The following is a 16,079-nucleotide window of genomic DNA, read 5'->3' on the forward strand; positions in this document are numbered from 1 at the left end:
GTTATCTGTTACTCAAAAATATGACCAGCCTTCTATAGTCCTTATGTATCAACATGCTTCAGCAACTGCGGCAGGCAGGAGTTTTATACTGAGATGGTGGTCTTGCCATATGCATTCTATTCTGTAGCTACAGGCTTTCTAAATGTTGGCCTATTCAATGGGGGGTATGATGGAGCTTACAAATAAGTGAGGATGGCCCGCTTTTGACTGAAGAAAAGTTAGCTTTCTACAGGTAGTTCAAAACCCACTGTATTTGAGAAGTATTGGCGAACTATATTGTAGGGCATTTCTTATCTTGGGGCCACAGACAACATCTGCTGCCCCCACCAGCTCTGAGATGGCAAGTATATGATTTCATGGACCAGCATTCACATGTTTGTTTAGTTGACCAACCAAACTACTCACGTCATTGATTGCCAGTCACACATGTGCCTGGCTCTGTGTGAGCCTGTGGGGTGTACAGAGAGAGATACGTGGGCTCCTGCCCTCATGGAATTAATAGCTTAGTTAAGAAGACTAGGCAAAGATCCAAAAAGCCTCCACTGTAAACATGAATGTGTGAAGTCCCACAAGAAAGCATAAATGCTATGCATACAGATGTATAAACATTTAAAAAATACATTTGTGTGGTTCTCTAATTTTTTAGAAGGAAATGTCTGGGTTCAGTGGTCATGGGTATTTAGGGAACACCTAGTAAGAGTCTGGCTCTGGCCTAGGGGTTAAGATGCAATGCTGAACAGAACTGTGCAACAATAGTTTTAGCAGCCACACAGCAGTAAGCCCCAGGGAAGCTTTAATATTCTTATACAGGAAGTTCCATACCCTCTTCTCTTTGTGATGGGGTGCAATGGTCTATGTTCACCTTAGACCTACCCTGGAAATTATTCTCCTCATACTGGAAACAGAGCTTAAAACCCTAGTTTTGTAGACTAAACATAGAGGCAGCAGATAAGCCCAAACAAACACTGAGCATTGGAAACTAGATGGAGCTGTTTTGTGGAGGGTTTTGGGAGAATGCCAAGTTTCCTTAGCAACATAATTGCTACAGGTTTCCACGCTCACAGTAAACTCTGGACAAGTGCAGAGGCAAAGGCTATAGTAGGGCCCTGATGCCACCTGCCACATCACAGAGCCTTGTGGGGCATGACTTGGGTCAGTGAGAGACATATGGGCATGCTCACTGGCCATAAGCAAAAGGACCAAGCGCTGACTCTTGCCTTAACTGAATCTAAGTTTCCACTGCTTCCTTAGTTAGTTGGGGTGGGGGTGGAGAGCTTAGAAATTAATATAAGAGTCCTGTTAGGTAGCCATTTGTTGTCCATAATTAAGCTTATGCCAAACTGCAAGCAAATTGTGTGTAATTGCTATTAGAGGGCATGAATCAAGTGGTCCTTTATGAATTCTTTTGTTGTCATTACAGAAGGCAAGAGAACAAGATCACTTCACTTGCTGTTCTAGAGATATCTGGGCTTGGGGGCCCCTAGTCTTAGGTATCAGTCAATACATATTTATAGAGTGCCTACTGTGGAGCCCCCAGATAAGCTGGCTAGCTTTTGCTAGTGCCTAGAGTGAGTGGTCCAGGAGAACAGCCCCACATGCACCCACGATTCCCAAGAATCTCACCTCCACTCCCATCCAATTGCTTTCTCTACACTTTGCCCAGCTTAGCATTACATCAAAGGGAATTCTTTATAATATCACATAAGGCTTATAAATTGTTGCTTTTAAGTGCTGCTGAATATTACTTCATATTTAATTAACCATTTCTCTAGTTAATCTCATAATTAATATAAAAACTTCTATTTAGAGGGGAAAAGACTGGAAGGAAATAAACCAAGCTGGTAACATGGACATATTTGTATGGAAATATATCCAAATATTTTGAATCTTAGAGTTAAACTTTTCTCTTTATTTTCAACTTACTTGAATTAAGAGGCTTTACTTTTAGAATAAAATGGAAAGTCTAAAGGTAAGTCTGTCCTCTACTGGGGAGGTTACCACTTGGTGATGAAGTGGGCCTTGTGAAAAATATCAATAGACAGGATAATATGGTAGACCATACTGGGTCCCCTTGGTTTTGTCTTTCCATCAAAAACTTACTAAAAATGCTGGATAATAAAATCCAAGGTACACTGATGATTTATTAATAAAGTAAGTAAATTCTTGAGCCAAAAATTAAATAAATATGGGAATTTAGATATACAGATTATTGAAGCTAGCTTTTTCTCTGAAGACATTTGTAAAACCAAGTGAATCTAGCATGGGTTTCACTGGTCTCATGAAGCATGGGAAGCAGGAAATGTATCTCAGGGCCTGTCTAAGGTAGAAGGTCTAACAGGAATTTCTCCTCCTTTTAGGACTAGATTCCAAAGATCTATAACTTCCATGTAAGGACAAACCAGAAATAAGCCCAGAAGAATGCTAGGAACACTAAATGGTCTGGGTGGAGGGTGGAGAACTGACACTCAGAATTTGGACCTCCAAAGGCTCCTCACAAAAGGTTTTACCTCGAATTCACACTACTGAGTTATTTCAAGCTGAGAATTTAATTTAGAGCAGACCTATAAAGTACCTTGCAGAAGTGAATGCAAATACTCCCTGAAAAACCAGCCTACAGCCTCCACCCAAAAGTGTCTAAGAGTTGCAGTAAAGCAAACAAATACATAATAATGAGGCATCATGAGGGAATGAGATCCATGATGTGTATGTGGAGACTGCCATTCAGTTTCTTTAGGTAATAAAATTATTAGCCAGAGATAACAGTATAATTAGATATAATATGTTAAAAAAATAGGGCTCAGCGGTTTAGTGCTGCCTTCAGCTCAGGTCGTGATCCCGAAGTCCCAGGATCGAATCCCATGTCGGGCTCCCTGCATGGAGCCTGCTTCTCCCTCTGCCTGTGTCTCTGCCTCTCTCACTTTGTCTCTCATGAATAAATAAATAAAATAAAATCTTAAAAAAAAAAGAAATAAAACATAAACTGAAAAATGTATGCAGAGAACAAGAAACTAAATAATAATAAGTTTTGAAAAATAACTAGAACTTTTAGAAATTAAAAATATAACACAACATTAAAAAAAACCTTATGGAGTAGTTTCACATCAGATGTGATATAGTTTAGGAAAGAATTAATGAATTGTAGATATATCAGAAGAAATTATCCAGAAGGTAGCCCGGAAAGACCTAGATGGAATATATCAAAAAGTCATAAGAACACAGAGAACAGAGCGGGAGAGTTTAATATATGTCTAATGAAAGTCCAAGAGAAGAAAGAGTGATGTGGAGGCTAGATTTGCCCATATGATGTCTTGGAACTTTTTTGGAACTGAAGAAAATCATAAATCTGGGGATTTAAGAAATCAAAGAATCCTAAGCATTACAAATAAAAAAAATAAATAAACCCATACCTAAACACATGCTAATGAGATTACAGAACAGCAAAGACAGAAGATTTTAAAAGCATCTAGAGAAAAAGAAACAACAGTTAAATTGAAAGCTGACTTCTCATCAGCAGCAATAGAGGTTAGAACACTGTAGAATATCTTCAATGAACTGGGATAAAATAACAATTAACTAGAACTTTACATCCGTTAGAAATTGTTCTTAAAGACAACGGCAAACTGAATGGCACATTTTAGATAAATGAAACTGAGAGAGATTCTTGCCAGAAGACACCCAGGTAAAGAGATTCTAAAAAATCTGCTTCAAGCAGAAGGAAAGTATCACATGCAAGAATGTAAAAAGAGCAAGGATGTGTTAAGCATGAGGGTGAATCTAAACAAGCATTGAGTGTATACAACAATAATGTCTCATGGGGCATGGCGGAGAATGGCTATATGGTCAGCATTCGCTTCTGCTCCTCTCAGACACAAAGGAAGACTGTTTTCCACTTTTAATTGTAAATAGTTGAGGTCATGTTATTGGATTCTGACTGATGGAATGCCGATGGAGACAGTAGTGTATGCTACTTTCAGGCATAGCCATAAAACACCAGTGCACTTTCTCATCCCCTCCCATGGCCACTGTAGAGGTCACTCATTGAATATGGTGACATCACATTATCCTGGATCCCCGAGTTACTCCTTGGAGCCAACACTCCAGGAGAGCTTCCCAACTAGCAATGAATATGTTGTGAAACAGAAACCTCTATTAGGTTAACACAGAGATATATAGATTGTTGCAATAGCCTAACTATACTTATCTTTTTTTTTAAGATTTTTATTTATTTCTTCATGAGAGACATAAGGAGAGAGGCAGAGACATAGGCAGAGGGAGAAGCAGGCTCCCTGTAGGGAGCCTGATGCAGGACTTGATCCCAGGACTCCGGGATCTCGACCTGAGCTGAAGGCAGACACTCAACCACTGAGCCACCCAGGTGCACCTAGTCGTACTTATCTTGAATAATGTAGAAATTGGTACATTGAAAAGAGATATTGCCATTTCAAGCCATCAAATATGTGGCACTGGTTTAGGGTCATGTCACAGACAATAAGGAAACTGATATAAGAAGGCTCAGAAAGTGTTGATCTGTGTTGCAATTAGTATTGTGGGTCGGTTGTAGTCAGTTACATTTGTCAAGCTGTTGCAAGAAGAGATGCTCTTGGAGAATATTTGGCGGATTAATAAGAAATAAAAGGAAACAGAATCCAGAACTTTAGAGCCTTGAAGTTTCAGGAAAGTACACTGCTTTAGATACGAATCAATTAAGCAATAGGATCAAATCTTAAAGTATTGAAGACCAGTTAAATTTTTAATGAAATGAAGTAAATCTTAGCAAAGATTTGCTAAATGCTGTAGCCACCATTTGAGAGCCACCAGTTGAGAGAGAAAGGCACGGGGATGAGAAAGCAAAGAAATAAAGAGGAATTGAGAACTTTGTCAAAGACAAAACTATGGGAGTGTAGGACACAGAGAGGTCTGAAGCCACCTAAATTTTGAAGGATTTGCATCACAAAAGAAACCATGAGCTCTGAGTGAAAAAAAACCTTTGACTGGGTGATGGGCACTGAGGGGGGCATTTGGCAGGATGAGCACTGGGTGTTATGCTAAATGTTGGCAAATTGAACTCCAATAAAAAAACTAAAAACTAAAAACTAAAACTAAAAACAAGCCTTGGCCATGTTTCCACAAGCAGGAGGCAAGCTTTGAAGACTGTGCAATCCTTCTTTGGATGTGGCAGCATCACTTCTTGAAGTAGTCCCACCTGAAGTTGACTGGCTTGCATTAGACTATGATATGAGTGAAAAATAAACTTTGATTGGGTTAAGCTATGGAGTTTTGGGTATTGTTTATGCGACAGCTAGAATTATTATTGATTAAGTCACATAGCTTTTTTTTTTAAATAAGAATTAAAATATTTAACACAATAGTAAGTTGGGAATTATTTATGATTGATTAAACCACATAACTTTTTAAAAGCCAGATAAAATTTAAATGCTAAGTACAATAGTAAGTTAGGAAGGGGTAAATGTAATGAAAATTGGTCTTGGAAAGTAAAGGTTTTAGCTAACTTTTGACTTTAATTAAGTAATTCCTAAGGTAACCACTCAAAGAATAAAAATAGAAAGGCTTGCAAACCAATAAAGGAGGAAAATAAACACTCTAAAATAGATGAAGAATTGAGGAAGAGAGGGAGCGCCTGGGTGACTCAATAGGTCTGCCTTTGACTCAGGTCATGATTCTGGGGAGATTGACCCAGCAGGGAGCCTGCTTCTCCCTCTCCCTCTGTCTCTATTGCCCCCACCTTTGTGCTCTCTCTCTCAAATAAATAAATAAATAAATAAATAAATAAATAAATAAATAAATAAAATCTTTTAAAAAAAGGAATTGAGGAAAAGAGGGAACAGAAATACTAGGACAGATGAAGCAAATAGAAAACCCAAAATATGATAGACACAAATCCAAACATATCAGTATTCACAATAAAGTAAGTCGGCTAAATGTTTTGGTTAAAAGACAAATATTGGATTGTCAGAACTAAAATAAGAATCCAAAATCTGACTCTATATTTACAAGACTCATATAAAAACCCTAAAGATATACAAAAGTTGTAAGAAAAAGGAAGGGTAACAATGCACCATGCAAATTCTATACCAAAAGAAAACATGATATGAGGCAGATGAGATTTTTTTTTAGGCAAAAAGCATTTTTAGGGAGAAAGAAGGTCAATTCTTACTGATAAAAGTTTCACTTTACGGGGAAGATATAACAACTTAAAATATGTATGCATTTAATAACACAGTCTCAAGATAGAACCATAAGGAGAAACAGACCATGCCATAATCATAGTGGGAGATATTTTTATACACTACCATCTCAGTAATTGCTAGAACACGCAGACAAAAATAAGCAGGGATTTAGAATATTTGGACCACACAATGAACTTTCTCTAGCCGATGGATATATGCAGAGTATTGTACCCTACAACTGCAGAAGACACCTTTTCAAGGGAATAAGGAACAGTTTCAACATGCTGGGCCAAAAGAAAATTCCAATAAATCTCAAACCATTAAGTATGCCTTGTATGTTCTCTGACTATAATGCAATTAAGTTAGAACTCGATAGCATAAAGATATCCAGAAATTAAGAACTGTGCTACTAATTAACCTTTGAGTCAAAGAAGAAATCAAATTTGAAATTAGAAAATATTTAGAACCAAACAATAAGGAAAATTCTACATATTATAGCAGTTCTTAGAAGGAAATGAAGTCTTCAATGAATATATTGGAAAGGAAAATAGGTTGAAAATTCCATCTTAAGAAGTTAGAAAAGCATAAAATATGTAGGATGGAGAATGTAATTAAGATAAGATGCAGGATTACATGAAATACAAAACATCAATGAAGGAGAGGAGACCAATGAGTTAAAAGTTGGTTCTTTGAAAAGACTAATTAAATTGACAATCTTTGGCAAGGCTAATAAGAACAGACAAGGAAAGCGCAAATCACCATTTTTAAAGAAAAAGGTAACATAAGTATAGGTGATATAGACCCTTAAAATATAATGGCATAGCATACACTACTTTATGCCAAAAAACTTGAAAATTTAGATAAGGGAAATTTTTAGAAAACTATAACTTATCAAAACCAATTTGAGAAACAGAAAACCTGACTAGTCCCACAGCCAGGAAGAAAATTAGGTCAGTAATGAAAAATCTTGACCTCAGATGGCCTCATTGGTGAATCCTACCAACCCTATAAGGAATAAATAGTTACAATCTTACTCAAAGACTGGGTATAGAGGAAGAGGACTATTTCTCATCTCTTTTTATGAAAATGAGCACAACCTTGATACCTAGATGCTAACACCTGTCAAGTGCAATGTAGGAAGAAGAATTACAGGCCAAATATTACTCATCAATACGGATGCAAAAATTCTAAGCAAATTCTAAGCAAACTGAATCTTCCAGTGTATAAAAAAAAGTGTATCCAAGTGCAACCAAGTCAGGTTCATCCCAGGAAGGCAAAGTTGATTTAACAGTAGAAAATCAATTAATATGATTCACCACTTTAATGGATTAAAGGACAAAAATCATTTGATTATCTTAATACATGCAGGACAATTGTCTGATAAAATTAACCATCCATTCATGACGAATATTCTAAACAAAGAAACTTCCTAAAACGATAAAGGTTTCTTTTTTATCTTTAAAAAAGCAAATGTTAGGCTTGGTGAAATATTGAAAGCACTCTCTTTGAGATCAGGAAAACAGCAAGGATGTCTGCTAATAACACTTCCTTTCAATAGTATACTGGGCATCTAATCAGCACAATCATGTAATAAAAAGAACCAAATGGTGTAAGCATTAAAAAAAAAGATATAAAACTCATTATTTGCATATGACATGATTGTGTTAAAAATTTTAAAGATTATATAGATAAATCAGAATTAATAAGGAATTTCTGAATGCAAAAGTGCTAAATAGCAAAATGTTAGCAAAACAAAAAACAAAAACAAAAACAAAACAAAAACAAACAAACAAAAAAACAACCCAGAAAAGGACATTTAAAAAGAGATTTCATTTATAATAGCATAATGAACTAGGGAATACCCAGGAATAAATCTAACAAAAGATGCAGAAAATTCCTTGTGGAAAAAGTTATAAAGCTTTAGGGAGAGATTATGCAACTATTGAAAGATTAAAAAAATGAAGAGTGTGTTGTTTTCATAGGTCAGAAGACTATATAATGTAAAGGTTGCATTTCTTCCCCAATTGATGTAAAAATTATTGCAGTCCCAATAGGAAAGAACAACACTTTTGTGTGTATGTGGAGATGTAACTTGGCACTTCAATTCTAAAATGAATATGGAGATACAGATATTCTTTAAGAAGTAAAACAAGGTGGGTGACTTGCCTTGTAGACACAGACACACTCAAGGCAATTGCAGTATTTAAGATGTGGTATTGCTACAAGGACAGACCAGTGGATGCATGGAGCAAGGATTTAAATGATGGGGAGGGAGGCAATGCTACTCTGAGAGGGAGCAAAAAGCAAGAAAGAAGACACAGCATTTTCATTTCTTCCTTAGTTTCTTTCCTTCCTTCTTTCGATCAACAACTGTTTATTGAGTTCCTACTATGTGCTGGGCTTTGGGATAGAATGGCAGACAAGGAAACCCTGGGTTTTGTCTCATGGATAAATGTAAACTGTGTAAAACAGGCTAATTTGATGGGAGAATCCACCTTAAGTAGTAGATAGTAGTAGTAGATGGGAGTAGTAGATAAGGTGGAGAATCCACCTTAAGATAATGTGGCTGGGGAGATAAGATAAGACACCTCAGGAGGTGACATGTGGGTTGAGCCAGGAGAAATGAGAATGAATCATCTTAATTTTTCTGAAAAATCTAAAACTGTTCCAAGAAATAAAGTATATTAATAAAAACTATGAAACTGATGATCTGGGCTGTGTGAATTTTCTGCAGTAATGCCCACAGCTCAGGGGTAGGCACAGCAGAGGGAATATTTGGCTTCAACTTCAATATTTTCTAGGATTTTGCCAAATACAAAAATGTGAAGGGCTAGAGGCAAAAGGTGGTTGAGTTTGTTTTAAGAGTGTAATGATACTGATGGACCATGGTACCTAACCCAGGTAATGAGAAATTTGGGAGACGGTAAAGGAAGAGGACTCAAAGCCCCCAGGGAAATATGGGGGTGGTAGCTGTGGTCAGGGAATGGGAGATGAGCAGCATATCAGGATCAGGAAGGTGGGGGCAAAGGGGCAGGTGTCTGGAAAATTCTGTAGGCCCAGGCTATGGAGTAAGCCTGCCCATTTGTGGTTGTCTGAGAATACAGGCAAAAAAGCATGAAGACTTGAAAACACCATGCTTGTTCCCAAGTGTGGCAAAAATGTTCATATTTTAGTAGGAAACTAACTTCAGGCCCTCACAGGGCATAAGGAGTATGGAATCTTGCTCCCTCAATGTTTGTGTATGGGTGTCCCACACTGACCACTAACTTAGGCGCCTGTCTCTTCACATCATTTTCTAGATATACAGAGAAATCTGTCCTTATTGAAATGTCCTTCTAAAAACCTGTCCTTCAGAAACACTAAAAAAGTGTTTTAATTCCTCTCTTCTCAAGTTTCCAGGTTATAGGCAAAGGCCCTATAGGCCCACTGTGCCCTTCTCTCCATAGGACAATGAGACAGGTGTCACTAACTGGTGGTACATGACACAAATGTGTCCCAGGACATACTTCATTTGGTCTTTAGAATGCCTTTAAAAAATTAGACTAGTAGCCCATATTAAAATCTGGATTTCTTGTTTCTCATGAAAAGTTGCAAACTGTGACAATCAATAGGCATATCATGCTGACTCCTATGTAAATGCCCCTCCCTGGAGTCATGCTCTGTGTTGGGTCTGCCTACGTGTTTACATGGGACATAAATCCAATGCCAAGATCTCTTGCTTGGCCAGTTTTATGTCATCACCTGCTTGATTCTTGAAGGCCTTTGAGTTTGCCACCCCACTGCAAGGAAATCAAGTCAGGCAGCTCAGTGCTACTTTGCTGGCTCCCACACTAGGGCTCCAAACAGACTTTCTGGCCTAGAAGTGGACTCGGTGAGATTGCTGAGCATTCTCTCCTTCACTCTGTCCTCTCTCTCCAAAGCTGGACACTGAGCCCTAGTTAACAGTGAGAGAATACTGAGGATGGTAATTAGCCCATGCTAACAAGCCATGCTTGTTGTATCAAGGGGTTAGCGCTGTGCCTGATACATTGTCAGTGCTCAAAAAACAGTAGCTGTTAATATTGTTATCATTGTTATATTGTTATTTGATAAGAGAACAGGAGGGTGCAGACGAGAGAGGGCCAAGGCCTGGAGATGAGAAGGCATGCCCCAAATTTAAGTAAGTAGAAAGGACCAAGTCTCCAGCTCCCTGGAGCCATGCCCTGCCTCCTCCACACAGGGACAAGAGAGGAAGAACTTGCTGGCTGCTGAGGTCCCCAAAGGACGGTATCTGTTCCCAGGGTTATGGCTCCTTAAATGTGGAGGGAGTCTCCCCAAGTCGCCAAGAAAGAACATTACCAAGCGGAAGGTCCGCAGCACTGACAGGCTCCCCTTCCTGGCCGCACCCAGCTCTATCAGGCTCACAGTGACAATGATGCAGTCAAAGATGTTCCATCTCTTCTGGAAGTAATAGTAGGGGTCGAAGGCAATGATTTTGAAGACCATTTCAGCAGTAAAAAACACAGTAAAGACCTGTGGTTGGAAACAAGGATCCATCTCAGCAGGGTCTGTGGGGTGAGGGGGTGATGAAAATAGGGCAACAGGGAAATGTCTAGTTTAAAAATAAAATAACAAATCATTTTGCTTTGCTTTTATTCAGTTTCTGTATACTCTGTGGGCTCTTGAAGGACTGGGGATGGGAACACTCAGTGTGGCAGCATAGAGAAACCTGGGGACCAGTGCTCAGGAGATATGCATTAGAACCCATGCTTCAGTGTTTTCATATGAATGGTGGTAGAGATGGATAATCATTAGGATAATAATTATTACATAATTACCTAAATGAGAAGTTAATCTGATATGGTTGTTTAAAACCTTGGATTGTGGGGCAACACAGAATTAAATAAAAATCCAACTCAGCCATATCAGAGCTTGTGAAAGCACACACAAGCCAGTTTCCTCATCTGTATAATGGGCATAAAATGAGATCATGCATACACGGCTCTCAGCAAAGGTCCTGGCCAATAGTATCTCATTAGTAAATAATAGCTGTTAAGCTAGAACAACAGTAATAAATTGTCCCTAAGATTCTTTTAGCTCTGAGTGTCATTAGTTGTCTTAAACAGGATGGGATTCTGTCACCAAGAGAGGTCAAGCCCAGACTCAGGTCACCGGAAAGGTATTAGGGAAAGGAGTCAAGTAAGGAAGAAGGGCTGGGTGCTATTCTCTCATTTGCTCTTAGCAAAGTCTCTCACCAGCCTGGGAAACAGGGATTGCATCCCCTTTACACAGAGGGAAAAGCTGGAAGTTTAAGTGATCTGCCTAATGCCACAGACTGCAACTGTATGATTCAAAGAACATGTACACAGTGCCATTTGTAGACAAGTGCGGTGTGGTGGGGTACGGCTGAGGTCAACTGGGTCTGTTGTCACGGGCTGTGCCATTTTGGGCAGGGTGCTTAATCTCTCTTAGTCTCAATGCCTGCCCCCTTTGGGGCTGTGAGTTCTCAGTGCCTGTCCCCTTTCATAGCATTGTTGTGTCATAGAGATAACACTCACAGAGCACCAAACTCTGCCTTCCTTGTTTTCTTTTTAAAACATGGCACTATGCTCTCTGTCCCAGTGGTAAAGGTCTTTTTTTCTTTCTTGTCTCAACTTCTCCAGGTGTAAAATGAGAGTATGGGCTCAGATGTGTCTTCCATTAGACCCTCTGTGGTCTATGCTGACTTCTTGGGAATAGGCTCTTCTTTTTCTTTCCACTTCCCTTCTTCATACCAATTTTAAGTAAAATGTGGCCTCTCAGCCCAGGTGCTGCTAAAACATAAGGCACACTGGTTCCACAGTATCCCAGAATCTGCTGGAGTCCTTTTCACATCCCTAGGTTCTGGGGGAAGTGGAGGTTTCTGGGGAAGAGTAGTCACATTTTTCCTGAGACCCCTCCTTCTATGTAAATCTGTAGCCTCTGAGGAGTTGGAAGAGCTGGAAGATCCTGGCAGACCAAATAGGCCACCTCTAGTGGGGTGGATACTGCAGTGGACATGAAGGCAGGATCCTGACCTTGCTAGCTTTTGCTTACCATATAGCAAAGTCCAGTGTGGATTTTTTCTTGTTAGAAGCAAATAATACTAAAAGAAATAATGGAGAACAACTTAAAGTAGCATCCTGTCCAAACCAGATACAAAAGAAAAGTTCTGACTTTCTGGTGCTTTTGTTACAAAGCAACCACATTTCCATGTTCTCTCTCTCCCACTGCCTTCCCTGCTCCTCCTCCCACTCTGTCTGCCATTAAATGACATCATTGAAAAACCACCACCGTTGTATTTTGCAGTCATAAAAGCAATAAAACTAGGAGGAAATTCTGCAAGTCCAAAGGCCATATTTAGATGGGAAAGTGACATTTATCCTAATTTCAAGGTAGAGGCAGCTGAGATCCAGAAAATTCAAGAGCCTGACCTAAGTTCTGTAAAGAAGAAGGAGTTTTCCCTCCCCTCTCTTCAGTCAGGACTCTCTAGGTCCATTTCCTTGTGTTGGGTTGTCCCAAAGCAATTCCCACCAGCTCAGCCTGGCTCTCTAGACTTGACTTCCTTCCCTCAGTGCCCACACATCTCCAGCATTGCCTTTCTGCTCTCAGCTAGCTGGATCAACACTCCAAAGAATGAGGGAACACTGCCACCCCACCCAAAGCCCCCCACCATGACAGCTGGGTGAAGGCTGCCAGTGCACTCACAATGTTGCCTATCTGGAGCATGGCTTCAAAGGCAGAGCTCATGCCGTGGTGCTCCATGGCCATGAAGACTGTGTTTACCACAATGCACAAGGTGATAGTGAGCTCCGCAAAGGGGTCCGTCACAATGCCAAAGAGAACCGTCTTGAGCTTCACCCATGTGGGGCAGCACTCCCAGATCAGATACTTCTGAGCGAAGCTGGTCAAGCAGGGTGGGCATCTCCGTTCAGACTCCTCGAGTTCTGTATCACAGGTGTGGTTGATGACAGCTGTCAGCCATGCATCCTCTCAGATTCCATCCCCTGGCCATACCCTAGATTCTGTCAGTATTAATACCTCTTGCAGTCTCCACCCCAGCACCCTGCTCTGATGACCCATTTCCTATCTTTTGAACTCCTTCAGCCCAGCAAGTGCAGTCCAATCTCTGTCCATATTCAGCCCTCCAAAGCATGGACCCTACACTTTTTAATTGCCCATCACCTATGTCATGTCCTTAGTTTTCAATTTACCTGACTTAGATTTCATTACTACCCCTCTATATACCTCCTTGTGGACACCCTTAGTTTCCTTGCCCTTCTTCCCTCCCTCCTTCCCCTGAACATGCAGACTCCTCTGCACCTACATCCGATCAGGTAAACATGGTTAGAAAAACTATAAAACCAGACTGACTAGTCCCACTAGGGATTCATGAGTCCCAGCTTGTCACGATCCAGAAATCCTGCCATGTTTCTCCATTTCAATCCATTCCTTCAGTCTTCCAGACTAGCATTTCTCAACTTCCCCTCTGTCCTCCAACCTCCCCCCATCAATTCACTCTCTGCTGACCAACTCCCTTTGATTTCTCTCAGAATATAGAATCACTCACAAAATAACTTGTTTTCTTCCTTTCAGTGAGTGTCCAAGGAATCTACAAGTTAATCCTCATATTTTGCACCCTGCCCAGCACATGAACTCACTCTACTCCTACCTGTGCACCTTCTCAAAGCCTGTGTTATCCCTTTTCTCTCCCCTCTGGACTATTCCCATCAGCAAGTAAACATACTTTAAGTGTATCTCCACTTTTCAAAAGATCTCCCTGGAATCCAAGTTATCCTTCATCTACTGTCCCCTCAACAGCAAAATTCCTGTAAGAGTTTTCTTCTACACTTCACTTTCTCTACTTTCACAATTCCTGTTCCCTTCCTGACCCCTGGAACCAGGCTTTTACCTCTTCTACATTCAAGTTATCAATTTCTAGTCATCTCCTTACTCTGCCTCTCACAGCATTTGACGGAATTTATAATGTTCTCCTTGAAATCCCTTGTGTAGTTTCCAGGACATCACCATTTCTTGTTTCTTCTCCCATATCAGTGACTGCTTTTTTTTTTCAATTTCAGTTCCTGTTTCTCCTGCTCCTGTCTCTGAATGTTGGAGATCTCAAGCATTCTCTCCTTGACATTTCTTTTTTTCTCTCTCTAGGCAATCTCACTGAGCTCCACAGCCTTAGAAAACCATCACTATGCTATCTCCTCCAGATTCCTCCAGATTATATGTCGAGTTTCTGATCTTTTCCTTAAGCACCAGGCTTGTGTTATTCTGTATGTTGGTAAATTGAACACCAATAAAAAATTAATTTATTAAAAAAAAATAAGCACCAGGCTCATCTCTAGTTGCTTCCATTAAATCTCCATGTGGATGTGCAACTGGAGCCATCTCAACAGAAGGCAACTATATAGCTTTAGGTCTATCTATAAATTCCCCTATAAGATATGCACTCTGCAGGTATACCAGCCCATTTGGCAAGGAATGATAATATCCATTGTTAATAATAATAATAATAATAATAATAGAAACAACTGATAAAGTCCATTATGAAGAAAAGATGAGGCATATTTATCTATGGAGATGTAAAAAAAGCTTTATATATATATATATATATATATATATATATATATATATAAAGAGAGAGAGAGAGAGAGTGTGTGTGTGTGGGTAAATGCATAGAATATTGCATGCAAGATACAAGAGAAACTGAGAGAGTTCACTGGGATACTGGGGAGTAGCAAGGATCTTTACTGGGAGAGAGACACAATTTTCATTGTACATGCATTTGTAGTATTTGAATTTTTTACTCTCTATATTTTTTCAAAAGAAAGGAATTTATAGAAATAAATATATGCTCCCAAATTTTGCTGTTTTATTTTCCCATAGGTAAATTTAAAAAATTATGTGTAGTCAAATTTAGCTGTGTAAAACAAGTGTTTCTCTTCCATAAATCAGACTGTTTATTTTCACTGTCATGCTGTAGTAATGATTTATCATCGTTGTAAGCTTTTAAAATATTTAAAATATTTTGTCAAATAAAGTTAAAAAAACGAGAAAAATAATTGTAGCTCATGTTATAGATAAAATGTTCATTTCATTAATATGTAAGAACTCTTAAAAACCAATGAGAAAAGACCAAACCAATAGAGAAATGATTAGACAGTTTCTAAAAAGAAAATTCAAATGGTTTATAAATATTTTTTTAATGTCCAATAATACTCAAAATAAGAGAAGTGCAAAATGAAGGTATGTTAATACTAAGATATTATTTCATGGATCAGATTTGGAAAGATAAGACAGTTTGGTATTTGTGTTCAGTAGAGTATGGGTTGAAAGCCAGTATCATCCATTGCTTGGGTGGATGAAAGTTGATACATTTATGCAGAGCGTCCATTATTGTTCAAAACTAAAAATGCCTAAGTGAATTAACAAAGCAATTTCACTTTGAGGCATTTAACCTATAGTACATGTAGAAAGTGATGTAGTAACCACAGAATTTACTTCCCATCAAGAAGGGAATGGCTAACTAAATTATGGTACATCTATACAATATAATACTAACAGTTATTGGAAAGTGTAAGGGTACTTATGTGGAATTATTTTCAAAATATATTCATTGAAAAATTATGGCACAGAATAGCATATGTGATATGCTATCATTTGCAAGGGAGAAGAAAGACTATATATTTTTGATTGAACATAATGGAATATGTTTGGGAGGAAACACAAAACAATTGGTTTGGACATTGTTTCTGGAGAGGAGAGTTGGACAGACAGAAAAATATTTCCCTTTTTTATAGGCCCTTTAATATCTTTTAAGTCTCGTATAACATATTTCTTATTCAAACAAAAATATTCTAAATAAAATTTTGGTAAAGAGATTTT

At 38.8% G+C, this 16,079-nt stretch overlaps 1 protein-coding gene across 3 annotated transcripts in view; it reads right to left on the reverse strand.

The window, feature by feature from the left end:
• Window positions 1–16,079, reverse strand: part of SCN10A (sodium voltage-gated channel alpha subunit 10) — a 91,625-nt gene that overhangs the window by 31,922 nt on the left and 43,624 nt on the right. For all 3 annotated transcript variants that reach the window (XM_049099956.1, XM_049099955.1, XM_049099954.1), the window contains 2 exons: window positions 12,894–13,132; window positions 10,527–10,700 (listed from right to left, as the gene is read on the reverse strand). In XM_049099956.1, coding sequence (XP_048955913.1) covers window positions 10,527–10,700; window positions 12,894–13,132 — 413 coding nt within the window. The remainder of the gene's footprint in view (window positions 1–10,526; window positions 10,701–12,893; window positions 13,133–16,079) is intronic.

This window comes from Canis lupus, chromosome 23, assembly GCF_003254725.2.
Source record: "Canis lupus dingo isolate Sandy chromosome 23, ASM325472v2, whole genome shotgun sequence".
In the NCBI taxonomy this organism is placed as follows: Eukaryota; Metazoa; Chordata; class Mammalia; order Carnivora; family Canidae; genus Canis; species Canis lupus.